The sequence below is a fragment of the Podospora anserina genome, chromosome 4, assembly GCF_000226545.1.
Source record: "Podospora anserina S mat+ genomic DNA chromosome 4, supercontig 1".
Taxonomy (NCBI): Eukaryota; Fungi; Ascomycota; class Sordariomycetes; order Sordariales; family Podosporaceae; genus Podospora; species Podospora anserina.
This window is the reverse complement of record NW_001914834.1, coordinates 199,351-210,885: the sequence shown is the minus strand read 5'-3', so window position 1 is coordinate 210,885 and position 11,535 is coordinate 199,351. Positions and strand designations below refer to the sequence as shown.

The 11,535-nt window shown below is 53.4% G+C and overlaps 3 protein-coding genes across 3 annotated transcripts; 2 read left to right on the top strand and 1 right to left on the bottom strand.

Moving 5' to 3' along the window:
• Nucleotides 1-246: 246 nt before the first annotated feature.
• On the top strand, nt 247-4,881 carry PODANS_4_630 (uncharacterized protein; the record flags this gene model as incomplete). The annotated part of the gene is made up of 2 exons (XM_001903621.1): nt 247-4,445; nt 4,539-4,881. 2 exons carry the CDS (start codon nt 247-249, stop codon nt 4,879-4,881), a joined length of 4,542 nt encoding a protein of 1,513 aa, XP_001903656.1.
• Nucleotides 4,882-6,852: 1,971 nt separating this feature from the next.
• On the top strand, nt 6,853-7,494 carry PODANS_4_620 (uncharacterized protein; the record flags this gene model as incomplete). The annotated part of the gene is made up of 1 exon (XM_001903620.1): nt 6,853-7,494. One exon carries the CDS (start codon nt 6,853-6,855, stop codon nt 7,492-7,494), a length of 642 nt encoding a protein of 213 aa, XP_001903655.1.
• A 1,934-nt stretch (nt 7,495-9,428) lies between these two features.
• Nucleotides 9,429-10,461, bottom strand: PODANS_4_615 (uncharacterized protein; the record flags this gene model as incomplete). Its single annotated transcript, XM_001903619.1, has 2 exons — nt 9,429-9,655; nt 9,744-10,461. 2 exons carry the CDS (start codon nt 10,459-10,461, stop codon nt 9,429-9,431), a joined length of 945 nt encoding a protein of 314 aa, XP_001903654.1.
• Nucleotides 10,462-11,535: the final 1,074 nt, after the last annotated feature.

Sequence of the window (11,535 nt, the reverse complement as noted above, 5' to 3'; positions counted from 1 at the left end):
TTGTCCCTCCGTCGCGCTGGCCGGAATGCCCAGCTGGAATAGCGACCCCATCGCAGCGGTGGGGTGCTCCACCTGAATCTGGCAGGCGGTCGTGTTTTGCCCGTTAATCAAGCAGGCTGAGTCGAGAAATTTCAGGGCCGTCCTCAGTGTCAGTCAGCGCCAACATCCCATAATATCGCCGGCCGTCCTCTCGCTTTGCTGTGTTTTCCTCGCAACTTCTTTCACACAGCACCCCATACTTACAGCATGGCCGGCAAGAAAAAGACAAAGAAGCCGGCCGCGAACCCGGCTCGCGGCTTTGCGACCACTTCCATCGCATCCAAGCCCAGAGCAGACCCCGCCGAAGCTGCCGCCGACACCCCGGCCGGCAAAGGTGACGATGCCGTCGCCCCGCCAGCCGCTGACGCGAAAGATGCCCCGCAAGCCGCCGGCACCACCAACACGACCAACGCACCCAAAGCGAAGGAACTCAGTCCCGAAGAATTCGAGCGCCAGTTGGAGGAGTCGGCTTTGCAAATATTGGTGGACAAATACGCGGCCAAAGTCAGAAGAGATGCCCAGAGAATCAAGACCCGCCTCGAGACAGACAGACGGATCCTGCGCGGACAGGCCGAGACCATCAATACCAAGAAATGGCTTCCCCAAGAGCTGATGGACCATGTTCTGGATTTGATTCAAGCAGAGGCCCGATTCGCTGCGTCGAGCGTCACATCAGAGGGCGCAACTAGTAGACTACCTCCTGAGGAAGACCTCATCATCAAGCTATGGACCCTCCAGCAAACATTGGAGAACACCGACTTTCCCAAGGATAGAGTACAGCCCGCGCTCCAATTCGCTCTCGACATTGCGCCAAACATCTCGCCCAATGTCAAGAGTGATTCTATCTGGGGTCTGGAGGAGATTTTAGACTGGCTGGCCAGGGAATGCTCCAAGGCCGAGCTGCCAGACTACAGTGGACGGAAACCAGGCTCGGGCAAGGCGCAAGGAGGTAGGTTCCCTGCCCATGTACCGTTATCTTTAGGTTACCATATTGTTCACACTACTTCTCTCACAGACATCAGCGCTGATTCTCCCCTGCCTTCTGGCGCGACCACGCCCTTTGACCTCGAACCCCGCCGCGCACAAAAGGGCAAGAATGGTGCACCTGATCGATCTCGTCAACCGTCGCCCAAGAAATCGAACGTAACATACGATGAGGATATCGAGCCTGACCAACTGCTGCCCTTGTACCTCGAGACACAGGAGAAACTGTTCGAGATTCGGCGCCCGCGGCAAGATGTGGCCAAAGGCAAGGGTGGTGCCAAGGGAAACACTGTGGCGGACCCAGAAGAGGCTCTTTGCTTGGCCAAGCTCGACAGGATCGAAAAGGATGTGCTCTTTGACAAGTATGTGGCCGAGCAGCAATGGAGAGACAAGAAAATTGCTCTCGAAAAGGACTACGCGACAGCCAAGGCGGAGGCAAAGAAGAAACAGGCCGAGGAGGAACCCGCTCCTGCGCCAACAGCCGAGTCAGACGATATCAACGAAGAAGCGGAACGTATTGCCGCTGAGATTCTGGCCGAACAGGATGATGACGAGGACGGTGCTCTGGCCGATCTCTTTGCTAGCTTACCAGTGAATGAGGTTGACCCACTGACTGGAAAGTCCAACACTGTCATGAACGGCGCAGATGGCTCGAAAGTAACCATCAGGGACTTTGGGAAGTGGACTGGCGTGAGCCCAATACGGGTTCTGGAGGAGGCGTGCCGCTCGAGGGACTCATCTGTTCGGATATCATACCATGTTCTCTCCGATATTGCCTTTGCGAACCGACATGCCGTCGAGATTGTCTGGTCCAAACCTCAAGATATCCCTCCTCCGCCTGAAAGCACCGAGATTGAGGTCTTCATGTCGCCAACGCAGTTTGTCTACAAGATGATCTCCATCTCTACTTCCGACTTGAAACAGTCTGAAGCCTACATTGCCACAACCGCCCTGTTTTGCATCTTTGGATCCTCGGGCAAGGAGGAAAAGGTGGCCCTCCGGCTGCCTGCCACTTGGAAGGATCTCTGGTCAGAAATGGCCGAGGCCAAGAAGAACAAGGCGGACGGGCTGGACCGCGACGCCCTCAGACATCTCCGGGATATGGTTCGCACTAGAATGGAGCAGGAACTGGAGGATGGTGTCTTGATTCAGGGCTTCAAGGGGCGTGGCCAGAACAAGAACCTGACGGACTCGGATCAGTCCGACAATGAACGGGTCAAGCGACAATCATTTGATCCCGAGTATTATCAAAATATCTGGTTGCAAAAAGCACAAACCCCTCGGTTTCAAGTTATGCTGCAGTCAAGAGTACAGCTGCCCATGTGGCAGTTCCGAGAGCAAGTGGTCAACGCCGTCGAGCAGAATCAGGTGGTGATTGTGTGCGGTGAGACTGGTTGCGGCAAAAGCACGCAGGTCCCCTCGTTTCTACTCGAAGACCAGCTCATGAAGGGCAGGCCGTGCAAGATTTACTGCACAGAACCTCGTCGTATCTCGGCCCTCTCGCTGGCCAAGCGCGTCAGTGAGGAGCTGGGAGAGAACAAGGGCGATTTGGGAACATCTCGGTCCTTGGTCGGTTACTCGATCCGTCTCGAGTCCAACACTTGCCGGGAGACGCGGCTTGTGTATGCCACGACTGGTATAGTCATGCGCATGCTCGAGAGCTCCAACGACCTTCAAGAGATCACGCATCTGGTCCTTGATGAGGTCCACGAGCGTTCCATCGACAGCGATTTCCTCTTGATTGTGTTGAAGAAGCTGCTGATTCGAAGAAAGGATCTCAAGGTGGTGCTCATGTCGGCCACGGTGGATGCTGAGCGGTTCTCCAAGTACCTGAGCGGCGCGCCGGTTCTTACCGTTCCTGGCCGGACGTTCCCGGTTAGTGTTGCGTATCTGGAAGATGCCGTCGAGTTGACTGGGTATTCGCTTGACACGAGACCGTCAAAGGAGAAGTTCACCGATTTGGATGATGATGTCGAGGCTGAGATTGACAACTCGTCCAAACCTGAACTCATCAAAGCGCTCCGGCAGTACTCGCCCCGTACCCGCAATACCCTGGCGGCGATGGACGAGTATCAGATCGACTTTGACCTGGTGCTTCAGCTGATCTCGAGGATTGCGGTGGATCCGAATTACACAGATTTCAGCAAGGCCATCTTGGTCTTCTTGCCGGGTATTGCCGAGATTCGCACCCTCAACGACATGCTGCTGGGTGATAAGTTCTTTGCGGAGAATTGGCTGGTTTACCCCTTGCACTCGTCTATTGCCACGGAGGAGCAGGAGGCGGCGTTTTTGGTGCCGCCGCCGGGTGTTCGCAAGATTGTCCTGGCGACCAATATTGCCGAGACGGGTATCACGATCCCTGATGTGACGTGTGTCATTGACACGGGCAAGCATCGCGAGATGCGCTTCGACGAGAGACGGCAGCTTTCCCGTCTGATTGACACGTTCATCTCCCGCGCCAACGCGAAGCAGCGTCGCGGTCGTGCTGGTCGTGTGCAGGAGGGTCTGTGTTTCCACATGTTTACCAAGTACCGCCACGACAATATCATGAGTGATCAGCAGACCCCCGAGATGCTGCGGCTGTCGCTGCAGGAGCTTGCGATTCGGGTCAAGACGTGCAAGATCGGTGGGATCGAGGAGACGTTGGGCGAGGCGTTGGATCCCCCTTCAGCAAAAAACATTCGGAGGGCTATCGATGCCTTGGTGGATGTTCGTGCCTTGACGGCTTCGTCTGAGGAGCTGACACCGCTCGGTCTGCAGCTTGCCCGTCTACCTCTTGATGTCTTCCTCGGGAAACTGATCCTCCTGGGCTCCATCTTCAAGTGCCTAGACATGGCCGTCACGGTGGCGGCGATCCTGTCGTCCAAATCCCCCTTTATCGCCCCATTTGGCCAGCGCAGCCAAGCCGACACTGTCCGCCGCGGCTTCCGCAAGGGCGACTCGGACCTGTTGACCGTCTACAACGCCTACTCGGCCTGGAAGCGTGTCTGCCAGTCTTCGGCGAGCAGCGGGGCAGAGTACCAGTTCTGCCGCAAGAACTTTTTGTCGCCGCAGACGCTGGCCAACATTGAGGACCTCAAGGGCCAGCTCATCACTTCGGTGGTGGACTCTGGCTTCTTGCAGCTGACGGCCGAGGAGAGGCAGGCGCACAACCGGCTGCGGTTTGGCGGGCGGAGGAGGAGGAGCGGGCAGGTGTTTTTTGAGATACCGAAGAGGGTGGACGGCAACAGCGACAATGAGGTTGTGGCGCAGAGCGTGATCGCGTGGAGCTTTTACCCCAAGCTGCTGGTGAGGGAGGGGAAGGGGTGGAGGAACGTGGGGAACAACCAGGCGATCCAGCTGCATCCTAGCAGTGTGAATAAAGGGGGTGGGAATGGGGAGGTGAAGTGGATGAGTTATTATCATATTATGCAGAACAAGCAGTATGTGTTTTTTCTTTCTTTTCCTTTCTTCTCCTTTTCTGGGGGGGTGGTTGGGGACCTCTTTTGCTAACTGTGTTTGTTTGTTGTTTTTAGGTTCTTGAACGCTCACGAGACGACGGCTGTGGACCCGTTTGCTGTTGCGCTGCTTTGTGGGGATGTCCGCGCGGATTTGTACTCGGGGGTTTTGGTACTGGATGGGAACCGGGCGAGGTTTGCGGTGCCGGATTGGAAGACCATGTTGGTTATGAAGGTGCTGAGGGCGAGGCTCAGGGAGATGCTGGCGAGGTGTTTTAAGAGTCCGGGGAGGTTGGTGACGGCGCAGCAGGAGAGGTGGTTGGAGGTTTGGCAGAGGATTTTTGGGCTGGCGTGGGAGGTGAGGGAGAGGGAGAGGGAGAAGGGTGGTGGTGGTGTTGCTGGGGGGAAGGAGTTGAGGTAGGATCTGGATTGAGTTGGGGTGGGTTGGGATTGGGTAGATCTGGGGAGGAGTTGTGTATTATGGGTGTGGCATGTGTAAAGGTAGCGGGATAAAGACAAGATGTCATGTGGGTGTGAGGTGGGTCAAGTCAGTATGGCCAAGCCAGATTCACTCTACGATTGCTCTCCCGCGGTTTGAAGTCTGGGAAAGGTGGTGTACATCTGCCTGCTCTCTCTGTCCTTCATGTTGATCTTTTAGACCATCCTCTCTCCTCAAGATGAAACCATTTACGTTCAGGATTGGAACCTCGATGGTATCCAATCAAAGATATCGAGAATCGATGCAAGAATCACCCCGCCCTTGTTACCTTTACCTCCTCCCTCTTTTTCTGGGAGTTCTAACGTGTAGTGATGGTACGTCTCTTCTTTTAGCAGTCCACGACCCCCTCGGGTAACGCTATGATAGGCGTCATCTAGGTGAAACACGAGGTAGCGATCAGAATGGGCATCAAAACAGATGGGGTAGGCAGGTAGGAATGGAAAGGTCAGAGATGGTGATGTTTGCTTGTGATGGGGGTGGTGATGAATAGACTGCGGGGGAAGATCGATTTATCAGATTAGCTCTGGGGGAGGGGGCTGGGTTTTTACGACACTTCTGAATGCTTTGTTTTTGACCGTGTGGCAGGTGGAAGAAGAGTGGTGTGTGGAAGGATGGAATTTGCAGCTCAAAGAGATGGAACACATGTTTGATGGATCGAGGTCAATATTGCTAACTGGCAATGCAGATATGAGCTTGTGGTAGAGACCATGGTGGAGGTGATGTTTGAGGATAGGTATCTGATATTGATGCGATCTTTGAGATCTAACGACTCGGTGATAACCATCAGTCAGTGGAAGAAATATCCAATCTTGTGTGTATCTGGCGGATGCTGTTAGCTCATCCAAAAAGCTCCGAGTTTCTTAGGGAGCCTGTACAGTTGAAGAGGCTTCGATCTCACCGAGAACTCCCGAAACCATTTGGGATCCCGGATCTGATAACATTGATTGGCCTGTGAGAACACGAGATTGCACATGCCATGTCAGAAAGCATGTTTATCTTGTTTAGCCTATTTCTCACACAGTCGCTCAGCTGGTGAGGGTGCCCCGGATTCTCGCTTCTCTGCCGTGTCTGTCTCGGCGGTAATATGATCATCGACCCCTATTAGCCAGTTCCCTGGGTCTGGGTCTGGGTCTGGGTCTGTTCTGGCCCGCCGTAGACCCTCTCACGTGTTGGTGGTCTGTCGCTTTGCACTTCCTTGCCGCCTCTCTCGCCGGAAGGGGCGGTGTTGGTCTGAGACGCAGAGCTCCTGAGCTGTCTATTGATGGAATTTCAACCCGCCAAAGGGAGTGTGGGGACAGCTGCAGTGATAAATGACAAAAGCCTGGATTTGTGCAACTTTTAGTGAGCGACAAGTAACAGCAAAAGAGCATTTGGCGGTTTCCGAGTGTCTTTAATTTAGAGTGAAGGTGCTGACCTACATCCTGCCGCGGCAGGTTAGAGATTGAGGCCTCAAAAATAGCAGCGAAGGGAAGAATAAGGTGTCGCCGTAGATTAAGACGCCCTTCCCACCTTTTCCAACAAGCCGGGAATGCTAGGCATTCATATAGAGCTCATATGTCGACAGGCCAGCCGTGGTCTGTCTCGAACGCCACAGCCTCTTGCTCCTTGAGAAATGGGCAACAGACGAGAACGGACTTTAAGCCGCACCAGTAGCAGCTCGGTCTCATGACTGCTGATCTCGTGGAAGGTGACGCCGTAATTCCGCAATAGAGTGAGGGCATCGTCTCGGCCGATCTGGAGCGGTCTTGATGGCGACGAAAATAGCAACAGCAGCTTATGGAGGAGAACACTTAAAGATTCGGGGTATAAGAAGGCTGTTTCAATCCTCCTCAGAATCACCTTGGCTTCATCATCACCAACCATCGCGCCATCTAACCTTCAGAACAACTCACGATGAAGCTCTCCATTCTCCCCCTCGTGGCTGGCCTTGCCACGGCCTCTCCGGTTCTCGTTGATCCCCTCGCCGACACCCCGTCTGGCCATGAGGTTTCCATCGTTGGCCTCGCCTTTGCCGGCTCCGGTTGCCCTGCTGGTACAGTCTCGGGCCAGCTCTCTTCTGACCTGACCACCATCACGCTGCTGTACGCCAACTTTGTTGCGCAAGCCGGGCAGGGCATCAGCGCGTCCAACTACCGCAAGAACTGCCAGCTCAACGTCAAGATCAAGTACCCCCAGGGCTACCAGTTCTCCGTCTTCAAGGCCGACTACCGCGGGTACGCTCAGATCCCCGCCGGAGACACGGGCACCTGCAAGGCCACCTACTACTTCTCGGGCGACTCCAAGCAGGTCAGTCAGGCCCCTCATGCTCTGCTCACGAACGAACCGAGATCGATGCTAACCATCAACACCACCACCCGCAGATCACCTCGACCCTCACGCTCAAGGGCCCCTACGACGACAACTACCTCAAGACGGACACCTTTGGCGTCGAGTCGACCGTCTGGTCCCCCTGCGGGCTGGAGGGGCTCCTCAACATCAACTCCGAGGTGCGGCTGTCGCCCATGGACGCGGTCAAGCCCGCCCTCCTTACGGTAAGAAGACTCGAGAAGATCAGGACAAGGTGGCGGAGATGCACCGAGTGATTTCCTCTTTTTCTTTTTTTCTTTTTTTTTTGTTACCAGAAACTTGATGACAAGGTGGAAGAGGGGGTTGTTGGTTTTGTCAAAAACAAAGAGAGAGAATCCCATGTTGATTCGGAATACCCGATTTTTATAGGTCGACTCGACGGATCTCAAGTTTGTGCAGAAGCATTACTTGCAGTGGCAAAAGTGTACGAAGCCCAAGGCATAGTGAGCCCGCGAAAAAAGAGGGTTGCGAGAGGAAGAATTTTGCGGACTGACTACCTATTGTCTTAGGCGAGGAGTAAAAGATCTGGATTGTGTGTAGGAGGAGGTTGGGTGTGCTGGGTGGGTAGTAGGTGGAAGCATACACGTACAAATACTGGCAGAGGTCGTAGTAGGCGTCGGTCGTTATCATGTTCCAGTCAAACAGCCATTGAAAAGAAAGGAAAGAGAAATTGCCAAGGATATTTTCTTACATATCAATGATATGCCCCGCCCATCCTCTTTTCAAGTCCAGCCAGCCCCCCCTCTTCTTGTGTCGTAACCAATCACATCTCACCACGCACCGCCCCTCCCCCCGTGCCTGTTGTGCCTGTCTCAGCATCGGTGATCACCCGGTTTATATCTTTCTTCATTGGCTGACCTCCCTCCCCAATCGCCGGTCCAGACCGACCTTTTTATTTTTTTCCCTCTTCCCCCTCCTCCCTACCCAACTTTATTTCAACAACTACCGCCATCGGGTTTCCCTGGTTTTTCTCCTCCTCCCCGCCTGCCCACGCTGACGACACCCTCAACACACACCGACCTACTCCACCATCTCACCTTCTAGGTTTTTTTTTCACACCACAACCCTTTCCCACTTTTCTTCTCCCCTCATCCTTCCATCTTTCACCGTCAAAATGCCCTCCACCCATAACAATCAACCCCCCACCCCGCAAGCCATGCAAATGTCAGCAGCAGCACCACCAAACAAACAAATCATCACCGACCAACCCGTATGTTTTTGTTTCTGTAGCCTTTCCTCCCTCCCTCCCTCGCTGACAATGTAACCTGGCCTGACCTACCAGAAATCCCACCCCGCACCCCAAATGACACAAGACGGCGACGATGGTGACGACGGGCAGCTCAACCTCCGCGGGGGCGGGTTCACCATTGGGTGCAACTGCTGCAGGGGCATGTTTTCTTTTCATAAGAGGTGCTGCTAGATACTAGATGCGCACCCCCGCCTGTAATAAATGATTGGATAAATTAGGGAGAGGAGGGACGGCAGGAACGAATGGATGGATGGGATAGTCTGTCTGGACTTTTTGACAATGAGTGATGTGATGAGGTTGGGCGTTTTTTCTTGGAGCGGGGGGACGGGTTTAATCATCCATGTGAGGTGTGGTTGAATTTGGAATTCTGTAGGTTTGAAAGTTGAATTTTGTACCGAGGGACATAGATGCGGCTGGTTTGTTTATGGTGGTATTGTTTTGTGGCATTGGGTAGTGGGCTGTTGCTGGGAGGGTGGGTGGCTGTGGAGGGGAAGAGGAGGTTGAACAGTTGGAGGTTGCGATTTCTTACTTCCAGTGATGTTCGTGTTTAAGGGATTTTGAGAAGGGTGAATTCCTTGAGCTCGGCAACAGAAAGGGAAAGTTGGAATTACTAACACGATCCTGATATACTAGGCACTGAGGTTCTGAATAAAGCTAGGGCTCAAAGACGACCTTGTATTTTCCAAATGAGGGCTCTTATCAATGCTTTTATTATAGAATCTGAGAGCTCGCTATGGCCGATCCCCAGATGGCATCCCTGAGTACAAGTGGTACCGTACATCGCCAATTCTTGCTCTATAGTTTAGCATGCTTCTCAGATCTCCCCAACATCTCTCATCACTCAGCCCGAAGTGATTTTTAAATCTACCAGTGTTCAACGTCGCGATCTGTTTGATCTGCGCCGCCGTTGAGTCTGCAACACCAAGGCGGCGATCTGAGCAGCTCTGGCTTGCCTGCGGGCTTTCTGATCTTCGGCGTGAGACCAGTGGAAGAAGAGGCTTGGGCTGGCCTTGGGCCCAAGAGCTTGAGGCGGAGGGAAAGAGATGGTGTGAGAGCTGCGAGAGTTCTGCTGTCTTTGAGGAGTGGAAGTTGCTTTATGTGCTGTATTGACAGGACAACCAGTTAGTTGCAGATACAAAACAAGCTGGCTTGATGTATTGCCACTCATTTTGACAAGACATCTACTTACCCCTCTTCTTTTTACGCAACTTCTGCCGCAGGCTTGTGACGAGGAGCTCATCGCTGTCAATAGAGTCATCATTCTCGCAGTGTTCTGCACTGTTGATCGAGTACTCGGGAGTTTGAGAAGGCGTGGGGGCGACAACCGACGAGGAACTGCTGGCGGGGACAGCTCTGATAGCAACTTCGTACAACTGAGTGTCGCCGTCTCGTTGGCATCGAAGAGCCGTGGCAAGCTCTTCTAGATTGCCGGCAGTGACTCTGGCAAGATAGATCTCTTCAGTCGGCGGGCCAGTAGTCGTTAACCAAGGGACGTCGGTCGCTGGTTCGGTGGTGCTCTGAGCGACTCTTTCGATCTTGACGAAGCCACGAGAGTTCAAGTGAACTCTGGCTGAGTCTGGATGGAGAATCTGAAGATCGTTAGTTGCCATGGTTGGAGATGGTGGGGCTGGAGTGACAGAGTCAGGAAGATATAGAACCGTGAGAACTTGCAAAAGAAGGGGAATTTGAAGAGTGGGTAGATAGATTGATTGCCAACGGAATGCGAAGTTTGTTTGCTGGTAAGAGTCGCGAGGGAGTTCTGAATCCATCAGGCGCTCGAAAGATAGGTCAGGTCGACCGTCGCGTTGACTTGAGCTCAATGTTTTATAGTAGCAGTCACTCAAGTAGTTTCTCCACTGCAAGTTGCGTATTAACCCGTCTTTGGGCACAACTTCTAAGAACAGCATTGTCTATCTAATTGAGAAATATATGGACTTCAGTTTTGACTGGTACACTTGTGATAGACATACTGTTACACATGATTGGGCGTGTGTTCAGCAAGACAGCCTCGTCAAACGGCGGTTGGTGATTGGTCAGCGGCATGGCGCGACTTTTGTGCGGGGTGTTCGCTGGGGGGCCTAGAACGCTTTGCTCGATCGGATATGACGGCACTTTGACGAGTCCCTGATGGCACCCTGCAAATGCGCCACTACGTCATAGGTCCCGTCAGGCGGATGACTGAGACAGACGGGCCTGGAATCACCAAAGACGGTCCTCTGTTTGATGGCACAGCCTGATAGCCTGACAGCCTGACAGCCTGCACAAAAAAAGAGGCAGGGCAACAGCTGAAAAACAAAACAAGCTGTAAAATCACTCGGCAGGCTCGTGGTCGCGAATGGGCACTCCGTGGCCGGTGGTCAGGGTTGGTCAGGGTCCTGCGGGACGGAGGAAGGGGATGCTGTGATTGGCCAGCCTCAGTCGTGATCTACATGGATCAGCGGAGACCCCCAAGTCTCGGCGGCCTGACAATGACGAGCGGCCATGAGATGGGAAGCACCACAAGAACCACTAGAAACCACAGGGCGGATGAATCTGTCCAGCCGTGTCTCTGCCTGTCTGGCCTTTTCACCAACGGTAGGTAAAAATTAGGTACTTGAATCCAGGGTCCTTTTTCTCTTTCAGTAGTGTAAATACAGAAGACACCTGGATACATCCAAATGTCAAAGATGGAGTCGGTCCCGGCACCCCGCCGTCCCATCTTCCTATTTTTTTTAATTTTTTTAATTTTTTAAGTTTTTTTGTTTTTTGCATGGCGTTTTGCACTACCTGGACGGGAGCCAGGCCCACGGCCACACGTGAGCCCAGACTGTCGGGATGGGGGACATACATTGTAGAGTATCCAACCAGGTATTTATTATAGCTTATCTAATAGGCAGTTTAGTCAGTCAGTCTGTCAGTCTGTCAACAGAGAGATGAAGGATGCTTTTAGTGAGGTCGGTGCTGCTGCTCTGGGTGGAAAAACGCGGTTGTTGGCAGAAGGG